At 50.3% G+C, this 23,659-nt stretch overlaps 1 protein-coding gene across 1 annotated transcript in view; it reads right to left on the bottom strand.

The window, feature by feature from the left end:
- ODAD2 (outer dynein arm docking complex subunit 2) overlaps positions 1 to 23,659 on the bottom strand; it is a 1,183,909-nt gene that overhangs the window by 42,205 nt on the left and 1,118,045 nt on the right. The window contains exon 19 of the mRNA XM_069648108.1: positions 16,711 to 16,932. Coding sequence (XP_069504209.1) covers positions 16,711 to 16,932 — 222 coding nt within the window. The remainder of the gene's footprint in view (positions 1 to 16,710; positions 16,933 to 23,659) is intronic.

Below are 23,659 nucleotides of genomic sequence, written 5' to 3'. Positions count from 1 at the left end.
ACCTCTGCTGAACCTCTGACTCCCGACTGTGGCAGGGATGTGATCTCCACCAGACTGGCTGTGATGGCTGGGACAGGTCCACAGGGGGCCCTGGTGGCATCTGGGCAGGAAGACGGCAGGGAGGACGACTGACGCATAGTGGAGGAAGAGGAGGAGGGGGTTGCAGCAGGGCCCAACACATGTAGCAAACCCGCGACAATGAGCTGTGCTAGCCGGTTCAGGATGGCACAGACCTCTTTGTGATGATGTGTATTGTCTCACCAGGAACCACGCACGTCATCACGAATGACGGTTGTGCGCATCGCAACACTGACTAGCACAGGCTCAACCCTGTCACGGATTACCTGGCCTACAGGTAGAGGAAGGTCAATTGACATGGACTCATCTACCTGCGGACCGGCCTGGACTGAGGCATGCCTGCAGGTGCACACTGATGCAGTCACAGGATCAGGGACAGGATTAGGCACAGGTCCCTCCGCGATGACCTGCGCTGCATCCTGCTACTGCCCCTGGACTGCAACAATTGCACCTGTGGCATCAGCCCCTCCAGGCCTCATGTGCTGTTCTGATGCTGCCTCCTCCTCCTCCTCCTCTTTCTCCTCCTCATCCTCCTCCTCCTCCCCTACCAACCTGGATGACTCCGGGACCATCTTCCGCATCGGATTGCCCCTGTGGGAGCTCACCCATCCCAGCCACTGCTGAAAGAGCCCACATCCAACTTCGCCTTCTTGGGCATCCCCACAGCAGCTGTGGCCATTCTTGTGGACGCGGCACCAGTCCGCTCGCTCCCGGAAGATGTTGTAACCTGGGAGGAGGACTGGGCCTTGCATCTCCTCCTGGTGGAGGCATCCCCACTGCGTTGCTCCACAGCACTGTCTCCGGCCTCTTCCACCAATGCCGCTGTAGATCGGGAGACATTGAACCCATGCATTAACAAATGTCTGCTAGACACAAAGCAAATGCACGAGTGGCACTGTCAAACGTCATTACCATCATGACCCTCCACAACAGACGATCAGTGCAAGCAACACACATGCACAAACAAGCATGCCACGTGCAATAGACATTTACATCCATATCCAAGGCACTGCAGTAACATCAGAAGATGGGCTGAACCTCACATGCATCATGGCACATGCATCATGGCACATGCACACACATCACCGGACAGTCATGCATCAGGCCATATAGACCTCCCGTCACAGTGCACTCATGGACAACTAGGCTGCATCAGTCAATCACGCATTGTGATGCTCATGTGTCATACATCCATGGTGTTGTCCAGTCACACACTCACTACTAAGACGCACGCACATTTACACCATGCATATCCATGAAGGTGACATAAGCATCCATGTCTCACACCCCTCGCATGGCCAAGTACAGACGCAGGCATGCAAACATGTGTGCGTCGTCACATGCTGGTGTACATTATGCATTGCAACACAGACACCTTTGATGTCGAACACGCTTGACTGAGCTCACATGCAGCACTGCCATTGCCCTGCACACAGACATCCATACATGGGGCATGCCAGACATAAGGACAAGGTGCACACTCCAGCCACACCTCAACATGCACTACGCTGGACAAGGACACATGGACACTTACCACTCGACTCCAGACGGTGCTGCAACTGTAGGACCTGGTGGTAAAGCGCTGAGTGTATGCGCTCCAGGACCCTCATCTGTTTGTTTCTCAACTGGCCCGACGCCCCATTTCATCATCAGCCGCGACGAGGCACCGGGCCTTGTTGAGGGTCCTGGACTTGAAGTCCTCCCAGCGCTTCCAGACGCGGTCGTAGTCGCGGGGTGCCACCCCCTGTGCGTTGATGGCACCCACGATGTCCGCCTAGACCCTACTCCATCCTTCCTTGTCGAGGCGCGATGTTGAGAAGAGGGCATCATAATGTCCCAGGACTTGCTCCACCAGGATGCCAACTTCATTGGGACTGAAGCTGGCAGCCCTCTGCCTCTCTGCCGGGGGGGTTGCCACTAGCCCCAGATGTTGCTTAGTCTGACATAGCAACCCCCGAGGCAGGTGTGGGTGGGCAACTGGGTCCTGGGGCTGGGCTGTGGAGCGATGGTACAGCAGTCGGGAGTCTTCTGTGTCAGCAGAGGTGGTCTCAGCAACAGGATCCCTGGCAATGGCTTCTGTGCAGGCACCAAATTGCAGGGCACTTAGGCAGCAGGCACACTGAGTGGGCTGGCAGCAGCAGATGGCTCGTAGGAGGCAGCTCGGGGCGGTGGCAGGCAGGTAAATGCCCTTGTGGGCAGGAGCGTGGTCTTCCGTGTGTTGTTGCGTGGCCAGCTTGATGCAGAGTGACTCCGCACGTGCAAAAACAGCGTGTTAGCATGAAATTCGAGGAAAGGCCCTTAATGCGTAAGCGCATAAGTGACATGACGAGCATGGGCGTTGCCTTCGGTACGGATTAAAGGTCCAAGTAGGACACCAGTTCACTGTACATGCTTTTTGCGGGGACCGACGCGTGTGATTCTTCTTCTTGTGGGTTCACACGCGATATCTTCACTACGGTTACAGTTCGTACTTCTTGTATTGGTGGGGGTGTTGCCTACACGCACACGTGTGTTTTTTTTCTTTTTCATTCAAGGCAGATGGTGAGTCGCGTACCCTTTCTTCCCACTGTGTTTGCCCCTGTGTGTCGTGTACCCCATTTTCGAGGTCAGAGTAGCCTGTGTGTTCCATGCTTGCGCATTTATTGTGTTCCTGGGTGCCAAGACGTACTGCGGGACGTTTATTCCATGCATGCGGGCTATCAGGGGTTGCGTGTGCGTGAATCTTTGTTTTTGGGGTGCCTGAGCGTTGTGAGACCCATCATTTTTCCCCAGAGGTCACGGACACCCTCGCAGGAGCACAGGGGTACGTTTACCATCAGGTGCCCTGCTCCCTTCACTCCAATTGCCCAGGACAATTGTGTGCACCTCCCATTCGCACTAGCCCATCAGTGCCATGGTTGGGAGGCCACCAAGTGGTAAGGGTGGCAAAGCTGGGTGACCTTTCAGAGGTGGCTGTGGTGGGGCACGTGGCCAGGGAGTCCAGGAAGGCCAAAGTGGCCGCGGTGGGGGATGTGGGCAGGGTGGTCCACAAGGGCAGGATGTCCAGGCACATGCTGGGACAGCTATGTCCCCCCCAGCGGGTCAGGGTGATGCAGCTGCTGCAGACATCCCCAGCGCCTGTCTGCCCCGACAGGCAGTGTCATCTGCTGTCACAAGCCCCCAGGTTGCGGCCGCTGCAGGTGCAGCTGCAGCTACCACCACCCAGGCTAGGGGTCAGCCATCGCGGGCTGTATTTGCACAGGCACAGGAAGACTCCCAGGGAGATTTCCGTGCCGGGAAGGGCAAGGCACGTGTGGCTAAGGTTACTGTGGCCAAGCCACATGTATCTGAGGCAGTAGTGACATCTACTGCCCCAAGCAGCCAGGTTGTGGCAGATGCAGCTGATACCACCCCGGCTGTGAGTCAGCTAGCCAGGACTGTGTTGGTCACAGCCCTTGGCACCGAGGCAGTTGTGGCGCTGGGTCCTGGCGACAGCACCCAGCAGCCAATGCCTCTACTCAGGCCTTCCATCGTCATGCCATTGCCTGCTCCCATTGGCCAGTCCACCTGCGCCCCTGCCCCTACTGGCCTGAGCGTCAGTAGCCACTCAGGGTCTGTACCACCTACGAAGAGGAGAAAGCGTGTTCCTGCACAACAGGCTGGGACCGCAGACACAGCTCAGGCCTCCGGCACATCAAGGAAGAAGAGTTTCAATGAGGTGGAACTGGATGCATTTGTGGGCTATGTGCCGGGACACAAGCGCGAAATGCTGGTGACGACAGGGTGCAATACTACGCCTGCCAAGCTTAAGGCCCACTGGCAGTGCATCGCAGAACGTGTCAGCGCAATGGGATTTGAGAAGCGCACAGCTGATGATTGCTATAAGCGTTAGTCTGACCTCCGACGCCGAGCAAAAAACAAGCAGAATTCTAATTACGCCTCTACTCTGGTGACTGGCAGTGGGCCGCCACCAGAGGACGATGAACTCACTATACACGAGGAAATCGCTGCAGGGTTCATCGATGAGGCTCAGATCCAAGAAATGGGAGACATGATGGATTATGATGCAATGTCCGGTGAGTGTTGATGCATGTGTGTCCAGCCCATGTGTATTTTGATTGGGTTATGTGTTGTGATTGACTGCCAGATCAGGCTATGTAGTCGTGACTGCCATGTGTGACCCATGTGATGCTTGACTGATAAGTGCTTCTTGTGATGCAGTCTGCATACAGGCCATGTGCTGCACACCGAGCCAATTCTCAGCACCACACCTGCACCATCCTTAAATGCCAAACACTCGGCAGCCTCTCTTGTCCATATCTTTGCTCCCAGACATGTTTGCAGATAGTCTGTGATGATCTTCCACTCAACATTCAACCTATGTTGTCACATGACTGACGTCACTGTGAGGTCACCCTGCAAGCTGGTCCCCTGCAGGGGCATGCATCCTTGCCTCTCTGTCCCCCAGCAGCTCACTGTCTCCATGGTACTGGTAATTCACATGTTGGACTACTGCAACGGCCTGTCCCCAAATTCTGTGTATATGCACTTCCCTCTGCTACTCTGCCAGACATGTACTGTGTGGTACATCCTTTATCTTTGATGCAGGGTGTCTCACTTGGACTGTGCAGATGGCACAGGCTCACAGTGGACATGAGTGTTCATTGATGAACCATGTGCATTCCCAGCAGGCCCCTATGGGTCTGTGTCAAGCTACTCATTCTACTCCATCTCCGGTATTTGATCTGTATCATGGTATTTAGTCATCCCTTTCATGCTCACTTAGGGTTATCAGTTCCTCATCACAGCCATTTTTTGGGTGTCCTTGTCTGTGTCGAGCATAAGCCTCCCTCTGGTACAGCCTCCCTGCCTCTATGCAACTGGTGTTGCATCTTCTCCGTGTCTGGGTGAGCTTCTGACGATTCCTCGTGTGTTATGCTTTCTGTTCTCATCTCATCTTCTGTAGTCTCAGATGACTGAGATGATGCAATTTACACCCGCCCACACTTTCTGCTACCACATAGTACTCTGATCCACCAGTCTTAGCCATGCACTGCCTCCCAGCCATTCCCCAAAATGGGGTGGGGTGTTACTGTATCCCTACAACCTACTGCAAACCCTTTGCACATGATGACTGCACTTGCTCTTACAGAGCCATCATGACACAAGATTGGCATTACTGCGTTGGTGTTTCTATCGATAGTTGAGGCCGTACACGTGTACTGCACTGCACCCACACACTTCTGAGGCCTGTTTCAGCCTTCTACATGCCTATTCACTTGTGTGATGTCAAAGCCACCTAGCATTACTGTATCCATGTGCCTTCTTTCACTGTATTGCAACACACTAGCGTTGTTGCATCCTGTGACACGTGTCCTTTTTTTTGTAATGATTTATATGTACTGTATGGTGACATGCATTTCACATGGGTCACGAACAGTACTATTTAACTTCCATCTGGGGCTGGTTGACAGTTCTGCCATGCCTATGCTATGTGCCATCTGTTTGTTGGCATCTGTAATTTTTGTATATGGTCTATGCCAGGCAGCAGCTTGTGTGTGATGTAGGTGCTATGCAACATGCAGTACATATGTTGGCTTCACATTTCACATGCGTCCATGTCTGCTTTCAGGGTCCCCTTCCATTTCATTGCAACTGCATGCATGCCGAAGTTTGTGTCATGTGGGACATGGCTGCTTCATGTTTTGGCTGTCAACATTGTGATGCCTATGTGTGTGGTATATGCTGTTGACAAGTGCGCTCATGTGTTCTTTTGGTTATTTGCAGGTGATGAGGCACTGGGAGCAGAGGAGGAGGAGGATATGGCAGAGAGGGCGGAGGGTTCAGGGCACCAACCAGGCACCAGTGCAGGGCGTGGTGTGGTAGCCCATGAGCATCCACTGGTGCTCCAGACCATCCTGTGCAGGGCTGGCTCTGGGTACACCTCTGAGGATCTCTTTGCCTCTGATGCCGAATCGGATATTGATCCGTCCATGCCATTGCTGGTGAGTGGTGATTCTGCAGTGGATGCTGTTCTGTCCAACACACCTGCAGAGGGGGGATTCCCCTCAAGGGGACAGTCAGTGTTGGTATGTCCGCCTGTGGTGGTTACGGATGTAGGTACATGCTCCACACCAGTTGCTCCTGTTCCTGGAGCAGCAGATCAACAGAGGAATGCAGTCCTGCAGTCACAAGCAGCGCCAGCGCAGCAAGGACCAGATCTCCTTGGGCCCAACAGGTGTGCTGTCTGGCAACGCGGTGGCCGTGTACCACCGGGGAACACTGTGTTAGGAGAATACCATGTATGCCATTGCACAGCAACAGGGGCATCATATGAGATGATGGCTCAGAGCGTGGAATGTGTGGCTGTTTCCATTCTCCCCCCTGAAAGGCAGGTGGAGCTCCAGCAGGAGGCAACTCAGTCCACGTGCCGCTCACACAGGCTGGACACGTTGGCCTCCAACAGGGACTGATGGGCTGAACTGGAGGCTCTGTGCCCAGCCATGGCTGCTGAGGCAGAGGCCCACAGGGAAGCCTTGAGGGAAGAGAACATCTCCCTCAGAACTACTCTGGCTATACTTTTGATGAGCCAGGGTACATGGGCGAAACAGCGGATGGAGCAGCTGGAACACACCATCTCAGCTGAACTCCATGCAAGCCATCAGGAGTCAGTCTGTCACATGAGGCCTTGCAGGCAGAACTCTGTGCTACATGTGAGACCTTGCAGGAGGTGCTGCATGGGGACCCCCGTGCCATCTTCCTGCAGGACCAGGCTTACCAGACCCGCATGCTTGCTGCCATGGAGGGGCATGCCGGGGCTATGCATGGGCAGGCACCCTTACCACGCACGTCTCCTGATATTCAACCAGAGGGAGACAACAGCAACGACTGATCTCTAACTATGGCCTAGAGTCATGTGTTCTGCATTTATTTTGAATTTTCACTATGCATGCCATGGCATGGTGTGTCAGGTGGGTGACATGGGGTTTGGGAGGGTTTAGGTGACATACCAGGATTTGGATGTGCTGTTTTGCATGGGGGTGGTGGATTATGCACCTTGCATGTGTGCCTTTTGGTCACACGGGAATGTTTTTGTTTAAGTAGCTGCGGGATGAACACAATGTGGCAATTCCAAGGACACATTATCAGGGTGGTAAGATTGTGACAGTTGACTGTCCATTTGTCATCATCGATTGTCACCTGGAATGTGCCAGGCCTGTGTGCACTTCGCAGGGGTGGGATTTTAGGTGAAAAATGTAGCCACAAGCTGAGTACGGGCTGCCTCGCCACATGCCCTTTGCCCTCCTATACGCAGCGGCTGTGCGTGTGGTTGGGGATTTGGGGGCACCACCATGTCCACCGGTACGCCCCGCCGTGTTGCTATTCGGCACAGGTCGAGAGTAAGCCACGCGTGTCCCATGAATTAGGGAAATGGGCGCTTGCACGCGTTTCACACGCGTGCGCTGCGGTTTCCACGCTTCTGTCCCCGTTTTCGGTGCACATTTATTCCATGAATTACCCCGTAAATGTCCATTAAATTCCTCTACTGCTGGTACTTGCACACTATGAGTTTGAACTTTTCCTCAAACCTTTGACTATATTTTACAATTTGTTCACAAAATATCACCACTGGTTTGACTGTGCCTTTGACCACTTTCTCAGCTCTGATCTGTAATCCTTAATTGATGAGAACTCTCAGTTTCACTCTTGCAATATTAATGTTTATCTCTCCTTTTAGAAAAATGCGTATAAAACAACATGAACTGCTACTAACTCAACTGCTGGAAGCGTTTCCTTGCACATGAACAGCCATAGGAAGGATGTTGCACTGATTTTCCGCTTTCCTTAATCTCAAAGCTTCTCTTATATTGCGCACTATAGTTAACTTCTTTTACACGAAGATGTGCATAGAAAAACTTTACTTTCCACTTAAACTGGTTTACTCGAACAGCGAGACAGTGCTCTGAGTAACGCTTGCACCTCACAGTTTCTCCCGTTTCACCATGCTGCTGTCTGGCGACAAACCTCTGACAGGATTTTGATTCCCGATTACACGCCGACACGGCTCATGCGTTTCCAGGACCTGTATTCTAATAGTCACAACGGCTCTTCAAAGGCACCCACATTCTGAAAACAACGCTTCCTTACTCTTGCTGTACACACACTACTGTTCTCCACACACACAACTTTAAATACACTTTTAATTTAACTTTTAACTGGTTTAACAACTTCGTACTGCAGATGAGGAGTCTTTCTACAGAGCACAAACGTTCTGACTGAAAATATTACTGCATTTAAACTCTCACGTGAGTCATTCACTTAAACATTTCATTAAACGCTTTCCATAGGTAACTTGCACTTATCTTACAGTTCCTTCTTGGTTGTGTAGTGCTGCTGAATCTTCTCCTTGACTGCTGGCTCATTACAAGTCTTTTTCTTTGGTTTACACTGCTCTTTCTCACGAACTCTGGATAGCTATGATTTTCTCTGTTCTTGGTTGGAATAAAAGGCAGTTTAGAATCTTATTTAAGATTCCAAATGACCTAGGTGCATTCGCACCATGGTCTGAGATTGCTGGGTACACTGGACATAATCTCCTTGTACGCTGATGACTCCTTACTATTTATTCACTCGCTGGAACACATTTTCGCCCCGAACCTTGTGATCCACTTTGGCCGGATATCTGGACTCAAAGTAAACTGCTCCAAATCCACGCTCTTCCCTCTTACCGACGTCACTATCCCCCCTCCCGAACCTCATGGGGTTTGCCTGGGCACAATCTGAGATCACCTACCTTGGGGTAGTCGTTGCCCGACAACCCGAATTAGTATTCAAGTCCAACTTCCAGAACTACTTAACCACACTCACTAAGAAATGATCCGGGTGGGCTAAACTCCCAATCTCTCTAGCCAGCAGGGTCGGTATCTTAAAAATGATTGTGCTCCCTCAACTCCTTTACCGTTTCATTAACCTCCCCATGTGGCCCGGCAGAGAATTCTTCCAATCTCTGAATCACACCATTAACATGTTTCTGTGGCACTCCGGCGCAGTCCGTCTTAAATTAGACACACTGGCCACCCCATTGGTTAGTGGCGGCTTCGGAGCTCCCAATTTCAAGAAATACTGGCTGGTCGCCCAGGCCCAATTTGCCTAGCACTGGTTCAATACCACAAATCCTCCTCCACATGGCAGATTAGAACAGCGGGCGGTCAATTGGCGTGACATTAATTCCCTAGTTCAGCCCTCCGAGTCTTGGCTGCAGTCCACTGGATCCGGTAGGCACTACGCTTCTGGCTTTATCTAAAATGTGGGTGTTGTCTAACGTGCCTTGTTCCTTCCACGGCTCTTTTCCTCTTTGGAATTTTCCCTCGGGACCGCTCCATTCCACCCTCTATAGCGCACCTTTCGGCAGAGTCAAGGTTGGTATCAATCCACAATGTTTTGATCAAGACAACTTCCTGGAGTGGGCAGATTTACCCGAGGCCGTGCGAAGGAGGTCACCCGTATGGCTTCAATACTCAGGCCTCCACCGCTTCCTTATGAGGAGCTACCCGAGTTTTCCCACCATTCCCCCTGATAATCCTATTCTCGCTGAACTCATGGACACCAGCACTTCTAGGGGGAAGATCTCCAGACTATATACTCTACTACAATCCAAGTCCATTCCACCGTTCATCAAACTTAAATGCACTTGGGCAGAGGACCTAGAGACTGACATCACTGATCAACGCTGGAAACGTATGTGTGCTCGCACCCACGAAGTGCCCTTTAATTTGAGCTCAAACTTATTCAATTCAAAATCTTACACAAGTTTCACCACACTCCTCGCAGGTTGCACGGCATATCGCCAGATCATTCCCCCAGGTGCCCCAGGTGCGGCTCTGGGGAAGCATCTTACATCCATATGCTCTGGTCATGCCCATCCCTTACCCAATTCTGGGGGAGGTTTGCCCCACAATGTCTACCATCCTGGATCACGTTATCACCACGTCCCAACGGAGTTGTCTATTCCATGACCTTCCCGGCCTTGGCCGAGACTCCAGGAGACTGGCAGGACTCTGTGTGCTTCTCGCAACACGTTGCATCCTATTATGCTGGCTCAGGCCCCATGTCCCCACACATTCACAGTGGCTTGCTGATGTAACCTGGGCCTCAGACACTGAGGAGGCCTGGGTGTCTCAGCTTCCCCCAACATCCCAGCCCAGATATATCTGGTCCCCATTCCGTTCTTATCTCTCCGCTATATCCACCAGTGACGTTGATGGGTCATCAGTGTTTGCTTCTCCCATCAGCAACCATACCTGAATTATGCATTAATTGTTGTTCATTCATTTGCTTACTGAGTAACCAGGCGCAATATCTTCTATGCATGGACGTCGTTACTGTACACCAACTGTTGGTATTGATACTGTGATTGTCGAGTGCAGCCTCTTGCTCGCCCTTCTCTGTAATGTCAAGTGCTTTAAATAAAGTTTTTAAAAAATAAAAAAAATATTCCAAACAACCTCACAAAGCTCCTTGGCCAATCAATGCTGACTGGAGTTCACTCCATCTTGAATGACTAATCCCCCTCACTATCGTGAGAGGGTTTTAGATTCTATTAAAGATAAGGCAGCGAGTATTATTCCAACAAACCCACACATTGCTGATTTGTTGTTTCATTTCCAGCTTCAGGGTGATGAGTCTCAAGGAAGAAGATTGGTTGGAAAACTCTGGAAGATATGTCGCAAGAGGCCGGCGGAGCTGGTCATCAGTTGGAGTGTTGTCATATACTGTTTCGCTTGCAAACGGCGTCAGAATGCAGCTTCAGAAGAGGAGTTGTGTTTAGAGGAAGGGACTTTTATCGTGGTGGGTCCTTGCTGATTGGTTGCATGGGCTAGTTCTGGGCCCCATCTTGGACTGGGTTTCTTCCCTGTGTGTTCTTATGGAATACTGTGTTTGTTCTGTTTTTTTCCCAAAAGGTTATTGATTTTTACAAAAGATTTCTTTGCTGCTATGTGTCACTAGTAAAGATTATTGCATAATGTGAAGCCTCCTTGTTGTGTCATAAAATTAGGACTACTCCAGCTTCCTACAATGCAGAGTTCATGAAAAGAAAGCAATACCAAACTCCTAGACTCAATTACAAACTTAATTCCCAACATTACTCCTGAGCCTCTGACTAGCTTTGTGTAACCAGACCTTCCTTTTGGGGAACTTGTACAATGGGAAACTGAGTGCATTATTTTGAATAGTTTGGAGTTTATTGATGTTGCATGCAGAAGTCCCTGCAAAGAGGGCATTGAAGTAATCCAATCTCGAACCAATGAATGCTCTGGCAATAGTGATGCAGCTGTCAGTAGTTAGGAAAGGTCTGCAGGCAGTAATTAGTTTGCTATCACATTCCCTTGCCTTGATAAGGACAGGGTGGCATCTAGGTGTACCCCCAAGTTCTTGACATTACTGGAGACAGGGATGGTGATGCCTTCAATGGTGAAAAATATGTAGGCCGGGTCAAGTTTACTAAGTAAGGTTTGCGAGCCAACCAGGAGAATTGTTTTCTTTTCATCATTGATGCAGAGAAGCTGGGATACCATCCAGGCGTGGATGGTATGGTAGAGAGAGCAGATTGCTGGAGTCAGTAGAGTAGTTACCAGTGAGAAGGAGATGAGTGTCATCAGCGTAGTGTAGGATATTCCGTGGCCAAATAGGGGGTTGGTAAAGATATTATAAAGGGTGGGGGAGACACACAAGCCTTGTGAAACACAAGTGACAGGAGCCAGAGGGGCTGAGACGTTGGATGAGAACACTCTCGTAGATCTGTCTGATAACAAGAAGGAGATCAAGGAAATGGCTTCAGGTGAGAAGTGCACTGTGGAGGTAAGGTATGACATGGGATTTGGTGGTCCAAAAGGTCAAAGGCGGCCGACAGCTCCAGCAGAAGGAGGAGGGCTGCATTGCCTGCATCCCTAATCCAGTCCAGTTCGTTTTTGAAGTCCAACAATGCTGATTCAGTGCCATGGTCTGGTCGGAAGCCATATTGACGTAGCCATAGAAGAGTGCAGGATTCCAGATAAAGCTAGATCTGTAGGTTTTCTGTTCAATCCAGTATTATACGGAGAAAGGGGACAGTGGTGATAGGGTAGTAATTTGTGGGGATGTCTGGTCCAGCGTTGTTTTTTCTAGCAGGGGGAGCACCCAGGCATCCTTGAGACTAGTAGGCACAGATCATGCAGAGAATTAAGTATTGATAAGGGTAGTAATGAACAGTGTGAGGTGTTCGGCACTGTCCTTCTGGCAACGGGAGGGTTTGAGGCCTTTCATGATCTAGAGGACTCATTTCAGTGACCAGTTTGACGTAAAATAATGGTAAGTTATGGGGGTTGGCAGGTGCATCAGTGGATGTTGGATATTGGCGCACCATTTAGTATCCGCAGTACAATTAGAAGGCGGGGGACAGGCGATTCCAGCTCCCTCGGTATAGCAAAGAACTCCCTAGTATTGAAATTTGCATTCACAATTCTAGTGTTGTATGAAGCACCTATTTCTTGTAGAACAGCCTTTTTGTATTCTCTTGCAACACGAGTGAAACCAGCTTTGTTGGGCTCAGTGGCGTTATTCTTCCATTTATATTCCGCCTCAAGTTTAAGGAGGCAGAGGGCTTTACGGTCAGCAGAGAACAAGGAATTGAGGTCTAAGGCCGCTCCGGCTTTTCGTAGGGTAAGGGGGTATTGATAGCCTGTGTGGGAGTAGAGTTATACAAGTCTACTAAGGCAGCTGGGTCTTTACGAGGAGGCTGTGAGAGGAGAAGGTCATCTAGTTACGGTAAGAGGCGGGGTTTGGTAATGTTGCAGGTGCACTGTGTTGCTGTGGGGTGCAAAGGCGGTGCTGCAGTTGGAGGGAGCTTAGAAACTGGAATATTAAATAGGCTAATGCCGTGATCGGTCCAGGGGCAAGGAAAATTGGAGATATCGATGTTACAGTTAAGCTCTATGAGCCAGTCACCCTTAGTGGGAGCCGCTAAAGGACCAGGGAGCTAACAACGGGCCTGTTATTAACAGGCCCATTGTTAGCTCCCTCCCCATTCCCATTGAGCCCAATGGGGGCTCGAATGGGAATGGGTTCCCTGAATGGGGAAATACCGGGTCCTCCAAGGTTGGAATGGCCTGGTATTTCCCCATTCAGGGAACCCGGACCCGGTATGCAGTATGGGGGTAGCCATGGCGCTAATAGTACCATGGTTACCTCCATACTCGTAATGACCCCCAGAGTGTCTGAAAGCAAGCCGTCAACCATTCAGCATAAAGCAGAGAGAGAACCTTCAAAAGTACCTGGCTTCGGGACTTTTAATCCACCACAAAGATCATACCAGTCTATTGCCTCATATTATCAGAGCCTTTTTACGCTGTTGCTGCCTTTGCAGACTGCCGCCGACAGCCTTCGCCCTTTGCAGTGGGCTTCACTGTGGGCTCGGTGTGGAGCAGTGTCTGGTTGTTAGGTGGGCTGGGCTAGGGGAAAAGCAGGAGGAATGCTTGCAAGGTGGCCGACTGTCGCTAGCTGCCTTTAGCCGTTGCTGAGTATCATCACTGTGTCACTTTCATAGTTTTGTGTTTGTGAAGGGTTTGTATTAAACCATACCAGAATAAAAAATAAAGCTAATAATGAAAAATATATATTTGCTGGTCATTTGCTCTTATCTTTCAACCTGAAAGGCCATCCTGCTATGTGTCTGCATGGAACTAACTGCTTTACGTGTGTTGCTTTCCAAATAAAAACCTTTCAGCTGCCACTTTTGAGAAATGTCTATTCAGCCATTCCAAGCATTTCCCTTTTTGCAGCCTTGATACGGGACTGACATGCAGCCAAAGCATATCTCCGGGAAACGTTTCTCTGACACTTGTCTACTCGCATCCCGAGAAGAATTGCCCCAAAGCTAAAATAGAAAATGTACCACCAAGCAACACCCATTCAAAAGAGGGACGCTAGTGGTCCTCATTACAAGTTTGCCAGTCCGGAATTAACGGTGCTGGTATAACCGTACCGGCACCCTTTTCCGGACCGTCAAAGTACGAGTTCTGCAGGCGGGTGCGTCCCACCCGTCAGGTCGGACTGTCACCCACCCACAGAGATGCACGGAAACACCGGCACCATTACGACATGGTGCCGGTGTTTCCGCGGTCCGCATTCCCGTGGAGTCCTATTGGACTCCACGGGAATGGGGATTTACAGAATTTCCGGCGCCAGATTTACCGGACCACCAGGGCTGTAATGCCCCGGTAATTGCCAGCGCCGGATTTACCGGACCACCAGGGCTGTAATGCCCCGGTAATTCCGGCAAGTCCGGACTCGTAATGAGCCCCAGTGTCTTTTTATGGAAGTGTCAAATCCCTCTGTGCGGATTAAGGAATGTGGCACAAACCTCGCCCCCCTCATAACTGCCTTCATTAATGCCTCATTCAGAACAGGTATTGTTCCTGACAGTCTCAAAGAAGCATGGGTACGCCCTCTTCTAAAAAAAAGCACACTAGACCCGGCCCAGCCTAACAATTATAGGCCTATAGCAACAGTCCTGTTCCTCCTTAAAATCTTGGACAAGCCAGCCCATAGCCAGATCCAACTATACATAGAATCCAACGCCATATTGGGCAAAAGACAATCTGGGTTCTGTAAAGGTCATGGAACGGAAACTGCCCTACTTGACCTAAAAAACCAAATCGCCCAGATCATGGACAAAGGTGAGCCTGCCCTCCTCCTCCTTCTTGATCGATCTATCGGCAGCCTTTGATCTGGTAGATCACAAGACCCTTACTACCCATCTTACCCAGGCAGCCCACTTCTCAAAACAAGTAGCCTCCTGGATTAGCTCCTTTCTGGAAGGCAGAGCTATGAAAGTATTCTCCAACATAGCAAACGCCGACCCCACTACCATACACTGTGGGGCACACCAAGGGTCCTGTACAGCCCCCACCTTGTACAACCTCCTCACAAAACCTCTCTTCGACCTACTTGACTTTCTGGGTATAGCATATACAAATTATCCTGACGATACCCACGTACTCCTACCACTATCTGGATCCTATCACCAAGATGCCACGGCACTACACAGAATCTACGCTACAATCCAAGCGTGGATGGCTGCCAATGGTCTATGCCTCAACGGGGACAAGACTGAGATTCTTATACTTGGTCAGAAAGCCACACTAGGCAAGCTAAACCCACAATACTGTAACTTTAACATAGATAACTCCGTTATCAATGTCTCTTCTTCTGTTAAGACATTAGGTGTGTATTTTGACAGCAACCTTTTCAATGAACAGGCAAGTTAGCGCCATTGCCTCCGCATCAGCATACAGCACAAAACTCGTCAATGCCATAAAACCCTACCTCTCTAAACCCAACTGCATTGCAATAACCAGAGCAACCATAGGCGCCAAACTCGACTATTACAATGCTCTCCTAGCAGGCACCTCATCAAAAACGTACACAAACTTCAAATTACGCAAAACAATACCCTGAGAGCAGACTTGAGCATCCCTAGAAGAGACCATATCTCACAGACCAGAAATGTAGCTAAATGGCTCCAAGTTAAAGACCGCATCACAGTCAAAATCCTCACTATCACACACAGATGCCGCAATCACGCTGCGCCCACATACCTAACTGAAGCTATATCAAGAACCACATCTGCACGTCCCACCAGAACATAGTACACCAACCAACTACATATACCTCGCATCCACACCACAGAGTCAAAGCAGGAGGGTTAGGGTTCTCTTACATAGCGCCTAAACTGTGGAACTCACTCCCCGCCACCCTTAGAGCTGAAACATCCATCCATGCCTTCCATAAGAATCGCAAAATCGCCTACCTAAATGAACTCTCCTCTAACCCCACCAATCTCCTACTACCCTATTCACTTCTTATTTTGTAATGTAAGTATGTTTAAAAAACTCTAATTGTATTATTATTACATAAATGTCATCGATTGTAAATGATAACTGCATAACTCTGTAACTAAGTATGTCCTATCTATTTAACAAGTGCCAGGATGCCTCAGAGCTGCTGTACGCTATACAAATATGAATAAATAAAATCAACTCAAGTGTGACAACCATTTACAAATGAGTAACTAAAAAAGGATGTAACTACACTTCAGAAATGTATAAGTTCAATGCTACACATTCTTCTGGGGGCATTCTGTACAGAATGAGTGATTCGCCAGTTTTAAAGAAGGAATCCCACTTAGTTGGGTCTACTGCACATTACTGAGACTCCAAGAATCGCCTCTGTCTCTGTTAATCATATATAGTTCCTCCTAACTATGACACGCACCAGTGGAACCAATTACTTACGTTACAGGGCGATGCAGATCAGACATGCAAAGGGCATAATATCCGGCGTTTATGAACCGACCATATTGGACCCCTTCTTGACAATGGCGAGTCACTGGAGAATCAATGATTCTGTTGAGATGACCTCTGGGTGCCTGGTGGTGTGTATGTGTACAATAGAGCTCCAGGGGACCACTCTGGTGGTGATAGTGTGCAGTACAAATATCCTTTAAAATTAAGATAACACAATCGTCGCTCGTTTTTAATAACTGACTAAAAGGTTGTCACAGCTTTGTTTGGTTGCAACCTTAAACAACTCGTATTCACTAGTCCTGTCTCTTACCTTCACGACGCCATTTTCGTGCATGGTTATGCAGTTATCAATATCCTCTGAAAGCTGGAACAGAGCTTGTGCAGTGGCTCGGTGAACTTCCGTATCACTGGATTTCAGGTACTCCACTAACGGGGCCACAGCATCTGCTTCTCCAAAGGCAACTTTATTACTGCCCCACAAACAGCAGCGAGAAATGGCCTCTGCAAGGTGACGGCGCAGTTTGTCATCAGTCTGCACAACGAGAAAGGGGCGACAATGCACTCAGGACCTTGAAATATTCTCTACAAAACACTGCATTTATTCCAGGCTTCAATTTCATTGAATACACGTTTCTAAGCTAGCCTTCAAAAGCACTGCAATTTACAAGAAAAACATTTTTGATATATATATAATTCACACATGAAAAAAATGCTTTGGCAATATATTGGCACATTCACAAATATATAACAGACTGTAGCATGATATGTTATGATAGGTTATTTACAATGTGCTTAATACCCAGAGGTTTCTAAGCGCGGACCCGGGGATCGAACCTGTATTGCTCCGTGGCGTCTTGCTTCCAAGTGAGACATGCGTATAGGCTCACACCTAATTAAGACTATTTAGACAAACACACACCTTGACACTAATACACCAACGTGTGGCACGAAACTCATTCGAGAAGATCAACAAAATTCACGAAATGGTCACGTAAGCAGGTTAGGCACTGATTGGAATCTGCCTCCCTACCTCAACACATACTCCTGCAAATTTCCCTCCAAATCAAATAACCAAGACCCATATGTAGCCTAGTACTTAGCATGTTCCCAAAGTTGAAATGGTGAATGGCTGCAGTAAATCAGATGCAGATTCATCGACCCAACCTTATCATAGTGGTAAAATAACTTTATGCACCTCTAATAACAGCTGTTTAAGGTAATGTGGCAGTGGAGAATTATTGTAACAGACCTACTCTAGCATTAGAATTTCCATCATTTAGCGTCTACAGGGACTTCATACCTTAACTCTTGCATCTTCAAGCACAACTGTGCGAGAAAGTTATGCTCAGCAGCACAAAACCTTGCTTGTGCCCTTTGCACAAAAGGAACTGCTTTGGTGACAGAAAGTTGACAGTGCTTGGACGCATCCCTGTGGACTCATACTGAAACCACCCTTTTTCAGATTCAAAAGAAACCTTACAGCTTGGTTCTTTTCCCCAGTCTTGTAATTATTAACCTGCTTAACATTCTGCCTCTAGCTCCCTTGTAGCAGGAGGCTCTGTGCCCCCTCTTCTTAAGTTCCATATTATTGAGTCCATTTATTTAATATCGTCCTCTTTAATATCTCAGAGGACTCACTAATAAGAAAAGTACATTTATGTACTGCGATTGTTGACTCTGCACCTTGTATGTTTGTGTCACCTTTTGGAGGATGTGAAAAATATTGGACACAATTGTCTAATTCCTCTGCTTGGGAACACATTCCTTTCTTCCTGTAGAACCATAACTAATGGAAATGTGGCTGATTTGAAGTCTAGGTTTTGTCGATCTGATTTCTGAGAATCCTAATAGGAATAGAAATGTCAAGGGATTTTGCTAGAGAGGTGGAGGAATTTTGAAGAACATCAGAAGAGATTTTATTTACAAAGAAAACAGGAAACATCCTGGTAGTAATGCTGTATTTGTTCAAAGAACAAAGTTGTAAATGATCAGCAAGCGGATTGTGAGTGGCAGAGCAGTAACTTCGCCAACATATATATCTAGTTGAATGCTTACAGGGCCACTAGACTAAGGCAATTCCTAAACGGCTGACTAGTGCACTAACAGCAGATAGGTAGCGAGAGGTGCTCTTGGCCTGAAAAGATCACATTAGTAAATATGCACCAGCACAGAATTCAGACCCACAGTGCAAGCTTCTTTCTAAGCAAGGGATCTCAACATATAAAAACCCCAAGGCTGATCATGACACCCAATAAACGTTTGCCACAACACAGGTGCTCTCCATATGGGTCTCCTGTGCTTCTTCGGTGGTAAATTAGGACCACAGCACTGCATTATTTAAATGTTGAAATTGAAGAGGTGAAATGTAATCTCTTTGCACATTCAATCTGGGATGTTTTAACAAATACTCTGGATTAATAAATCCATATGAGGAACATAAATTGTTACCCTAATGGCTGAATACTAAAAGAAAAATAATTTCAATCTAATCTAATACTAAGCCCAGATCTAATGGCTGCATGCTTCAATATGGAGTTTTGTGAAATCAAGTGACATTTATGAATGGTCAAACTTCAAGATTGGCACTGTTCGCTTTGAGGAACATTGCAAACCTCAATAAAATCTATTAAAAAATACACTACCAATTTTGGACTGGGATAGCATTTTCATTCTGGCTGCGATTTTCATTTGGGATTCTTGAACAAGGTTGGAGTAGGACTTTCCTCTGATCCAAGCCCCTGCACAAGGGTTCACAACCTGGAAACTACTGGGCCTCCACAGCACCCCTGGTGCCTTCCCAGATGGTGTACCATGATTACGTGGTTTTGTTTTCAACTCCTGAGACTTCACAGAATAAGTGGGCAAAACAAGTGACTCACCGTAGTGGTTTTGTTTTCAACTCCTGAGACATCACAGAATAAGTGGGCAAAACAAGTGACTCACCGTAGTGACTAATGTACTCCTGGTCCATTAGTCCCCTTTCCTCCATATTGTATGGGGCGTCCCTGCAAAGGGTCAGAGATGGAATCTTGTTGCCCCACAAAACAAACACATTTTGCCTTGAAATTTAGAGCATGCAGAGGCTCTGCTATGGTTGCTAGCTCCGACCTACGCCACCTCACCTCAGTTCCTCTTTTTCGTATCGGATGTGAGGCCACAGCCTAGGTTACATTTAGGATGGAGGGTTTTATTGAGGAAAGCGGACTATGGCCTAGGAGTGCATTAGTCACTTTGGCGAGTAACTTTTTCTTACCCCTAAATCCTTCATTCTGCTTGGCAGACTACAACAGAGCCAGGCCCATTGTGAGAAGGTGGAATTTGTGGCAAGCACGTTTCTCACCACTGATTGGCCAAAGGCAGTCTCTGATCTGGAGGTAATGTCTACGAAATAGTGCCTACAAAACAGCTGAAGGAGAAGCCCAAGTGGCCACCTTACAAGGCCCCGAGCGCATGCTCGTGCAGGCCCGATGCGTTTTATTTGTCTTTCTGTCTGTAAGATTCTTTCATAGCTGACACCATCCAGCTTGCCATGGAAGCTTGGGAGGCTTGGGAACCAGTGGAAGCACCCCTGAATGTGATAAATAGTGCATCTGATTTAGGGTTTAGTTCTGCTAAGGTAGAACTTCAACATTCACCTTATATCTAGGCAGTTAATAGTCCTTTCTACATCGGATTGTGTATTAGGAAAGGACTTAATGGTGAGTCCTCAAACCAATATTATAAATATCATTTGTTAAAGATATTGTGTAGAGCCAATGGTGGTGTTTTTTTTCTAGGTGGCATAAGATTTATTGCTCCAGTGACATGGTTATGAATGAAAACGCAAGCCCCCGATGTTGGTTAAACAAACGTTTTCTTAATTTTTCTCATCAAATGGGTCTGGTGAGTTTACACAATGGGATGTGGTGTCGGGTCTGCTGCCAGTGATGTGATTGCTCTGTGGGGCACGGCTTGGTTTCTGTGGCACCTTTGATTTTCAGACACTTCTGTAATGTTTTATATGTTTGTGAGCATATGGATTAAGGTCCACAACTGGTACCCATGTGGTCAAATGTTTATAATATATATGCTCTATACAGGATTTTGATATATTTTATTGTTTTAGGACCATCGTATGTTCCCTGATTGGTGGCTAACTTGCCGCCAATACGTCGAAACTGGACGGTCTTGTTTCAAAGTCTGGAAATGGGATCATGAAAATTAATTAATACCCACTCCAGGGAGAGAAGAAAAACATTTTTTATTAATCGCAATGATGTTAAAAAATATACAGGGTAATTCATAGAATTTCGCAGAAAAGTGTCGCAAGCGGCTGGCGCAGAGTGTCCGCGTGCGATTGTCTGCGCCAGGCACGTGCGCTAAAACCGATTTCCGCGCACAGCGTATTCATGGATTTTAGGCTCCCAAACCAGCCGTGGCGCAGAGTATCGCAGCGACCCTGCAGCAGCGCCAGTAACGCCCCCAAGAACGCCCTCGCGCAAGGAAAAGCCATCAAAATCGCAAAATCATTGCAGAGGGCTGCGCTAACCCTGGACCAGTTTACAGGGCTGCCAAACAAGGAACGCAAAGCGGGTAACGTGCATATCAGGGGTACGCGTGAAGTTATACACGCGATTAGCCAGGGTACGTGTATTACAGGGGTACGCGGGAAGTGTAACACGCGATTGGCCAGGGTACGTGTATTACAGGGGTAGGCGGGAAGTTATACACGCGATTAGCCAGGGTACGTGTATTACAGGGGTACGCGGGAAGTTTAACACGCGATTGGCCAGGGTACGTGTATTACAGGGGTATGCGGGAAGTTTTACATGCGATTAGCCAGGGTACGTGTATTACAGGGGTACGCGGGAAGTTTAACACGCGATTGGCCAGGGTACGTGTATTACAGGGGTAGGCGGGAAGTTTTACACGCGATTAGCCAGGGCACGTGTATCACAGGGGTACGCGGGAATTATCACATGCGATTTGGCTGTGTACGTGTATTACAGGGGTACACGGGAAGTTTTACACGCGATTCGGCTGGGTACGTGTATTACAGGGATGCGATTTGGCCAGGTACGTGTATTACAGGGGTGCGCAGGAATTATCACACGCGATTTGGCTGGGTACGTGTATTACAGGGGTGCGTGGGAATCATCACACGCGATTTGGCTGGGTACGTGTATTACAGGGGTGCGTGGGAAGTCACACGCGATTAGGCTGGGTGGGTCCTCACAGGTGTTCCCTGTACACCCTCCACGGCCCCTGCAGGCAGCCTACAAAACAGGGGACTACCCTGCACACCTGCTCATGTCCCCCTGCACCCCCACCCCCCAGCAGTGCAGGGGCAGCCTCCACCAGGCCCCCACCCATGTCTCCCACCACCCCCACCCCCTGCCACCAGGGGCAGCCTCCACCAGGCCCCCACCCATGCCTCCCACCACCCCCAACCCCCAGCAGTGCAGGGGCAGCCTCCACCAGGCCCCCACCCATGCCTCCCACCACCCCCAACCCCCAGCAGTGCAGGGGCAGCCTCCACCAGGCCCCCACCCATGCCTCCCACCACCCCCAACCCCCAGCAGTGCAGGGGCAGCCTCCACCAGGCCCCCACCCATGTCTCCCACCACCCCCACCCTCCCGCCACCAGGGGCAGCCTCCACCAGGCCCCCACCCATGTCTCCCACCACCCCCACCCCCCAGCAGTGCAGGGGCAGCCTCCACCAGGCCCCCACTCATGTCCCCTATCACCCCCACCCCCCCAGTCACCAGGGGCAGCCTCCACCAGGCCCCCACTCATGTCCCCTATCACCCCCACCCCCCAGCAGTGCAGGGGCACCCTCCACCAGGCCCACACCCATGTCTCCCACCACCCCCACCCCCCCCGCCACCAGGGGCAGCCTCCACCAGGCCCCCACCCATGTCTCCCACCACCCCCACCCTCCCGCCACCAGGGGCAGCCTCCACCAGGTCCCCACTCATGTCCCCTATCACCCCCACCCCCCAGCAGTGCAGGGGCACCCTCCACCAGGCCCACACCCATGTCTCCCACCACCCCCACCCCCCCGGCCACCAGGGGCAGCCTCCACCAGGCCCCCACCCATGTCTCCCACCACCCCCACCCTCCCGCCACCAGGGGCAGCCTCCACCAGGCCCCCACTCATGTCCCCTATCACCCCCACCCCCCAGCAGTGCAGGGGCAGCCTCCACCAGGCCCCCACCCATGTCTCCCACCACCCCCACCCCCCCGCCACCAGGGGCAGCCTCCACCAGGCCCCCACTCATGTCCCCTATCACCCCCACCCCCCAGCAGTGCAGGGGCAGCCTCCACCAGGCCCCCACCCATGTCTCCCACCACCCCCACCCCCCCGCCACCAGGGGCAGCCTCCACCAGGCCCCCACTCATGTCCCCTATCACCCCCACCCTCCCAGTCACCAGGGGCAGCCTCCACCAGGCCCCCACTCATGTCCCCTATCACCCCTACCCCCCAGCAGTGCAGGGGCAGCCTCCACCAGGCCCCCACCCATGTCTCCCACCACCCCCACCCTCCCGCCACCAGGGGCAGCCTCCACCAGGCCCCCACCCATGCCTCCCACCACCCTCACCCCCCCGCCACCAGGGGCACCCTCCACCAGGCCCCCACCCATGTCTCCCACCACCCCCACCCCCCCGCCACCAGGGGCAGCCTCCACCAGGCCCCCACCCATGCCTCCCACCACCCCCGCCACCAGGGGCACCCTCCACCAGGCCCCCACCCATGTCTCCCACCACCCCCACCCCCCCCCGCCACCAGGGGCAGCCTCCACCAGGCCCCCACCCATGCCCCCCACCACCCCCACCCCCCCGCCACCAGGGGCAGCCTCCACCAGGCCCCCACCCATGTCTCCCAACACCCCCACCCACCAGCACTGCGGGGCACGTGGCCAGCAGGCAGTCAGGCAGCAGCAGATGGCAGGTGGGAGCGTGCTCAGGGCTCTGGGGGGCAGTAATTTGGCCTCCTGGCCAGGAGCGTGGTCTCTCGTGTGTGAACGCGTGGACAGCCTGATAGGGAGTGAAATCCCACACGTCAGCGTGTGAATCGAGGAAAGGCCCTTAGCGCGTAAACCCGTCAACAGCATATGCGCGCCTATAGTCACCTGCACGTGCAGGAAATTGTTGCGTGACACGTCCCAGTGTCAAAGCGTGTGATTGGTGAAAATGGATCTACACGCAGAAGTGACAAAGCGTGTGATTGGTGAAAATGGATCTACACGCAGGAGTGACAAAGCGTGTGATTGGTGAA

The sequence above is a fragment of the Ambystoma mexicanum genome, chromosome 2q (assembly GCF_040938575.1).
Source record: "Ambystoma mexicanum isolate Mex_15411 chromosome 2q, UKY_AmexF1_1, whole genome shotgun sequence".
Lineage (NCBI taxonomy): Eukaryota > Metazoa > Chordata > Amphibia > Caudata > Ambystomatidae > Ambystoma > Ambystoma mexicanum.
Note: the sequence above shows the minus strand (reverse complement) of the source record. Positions and strands in the feature narration are given on the sequence as shown.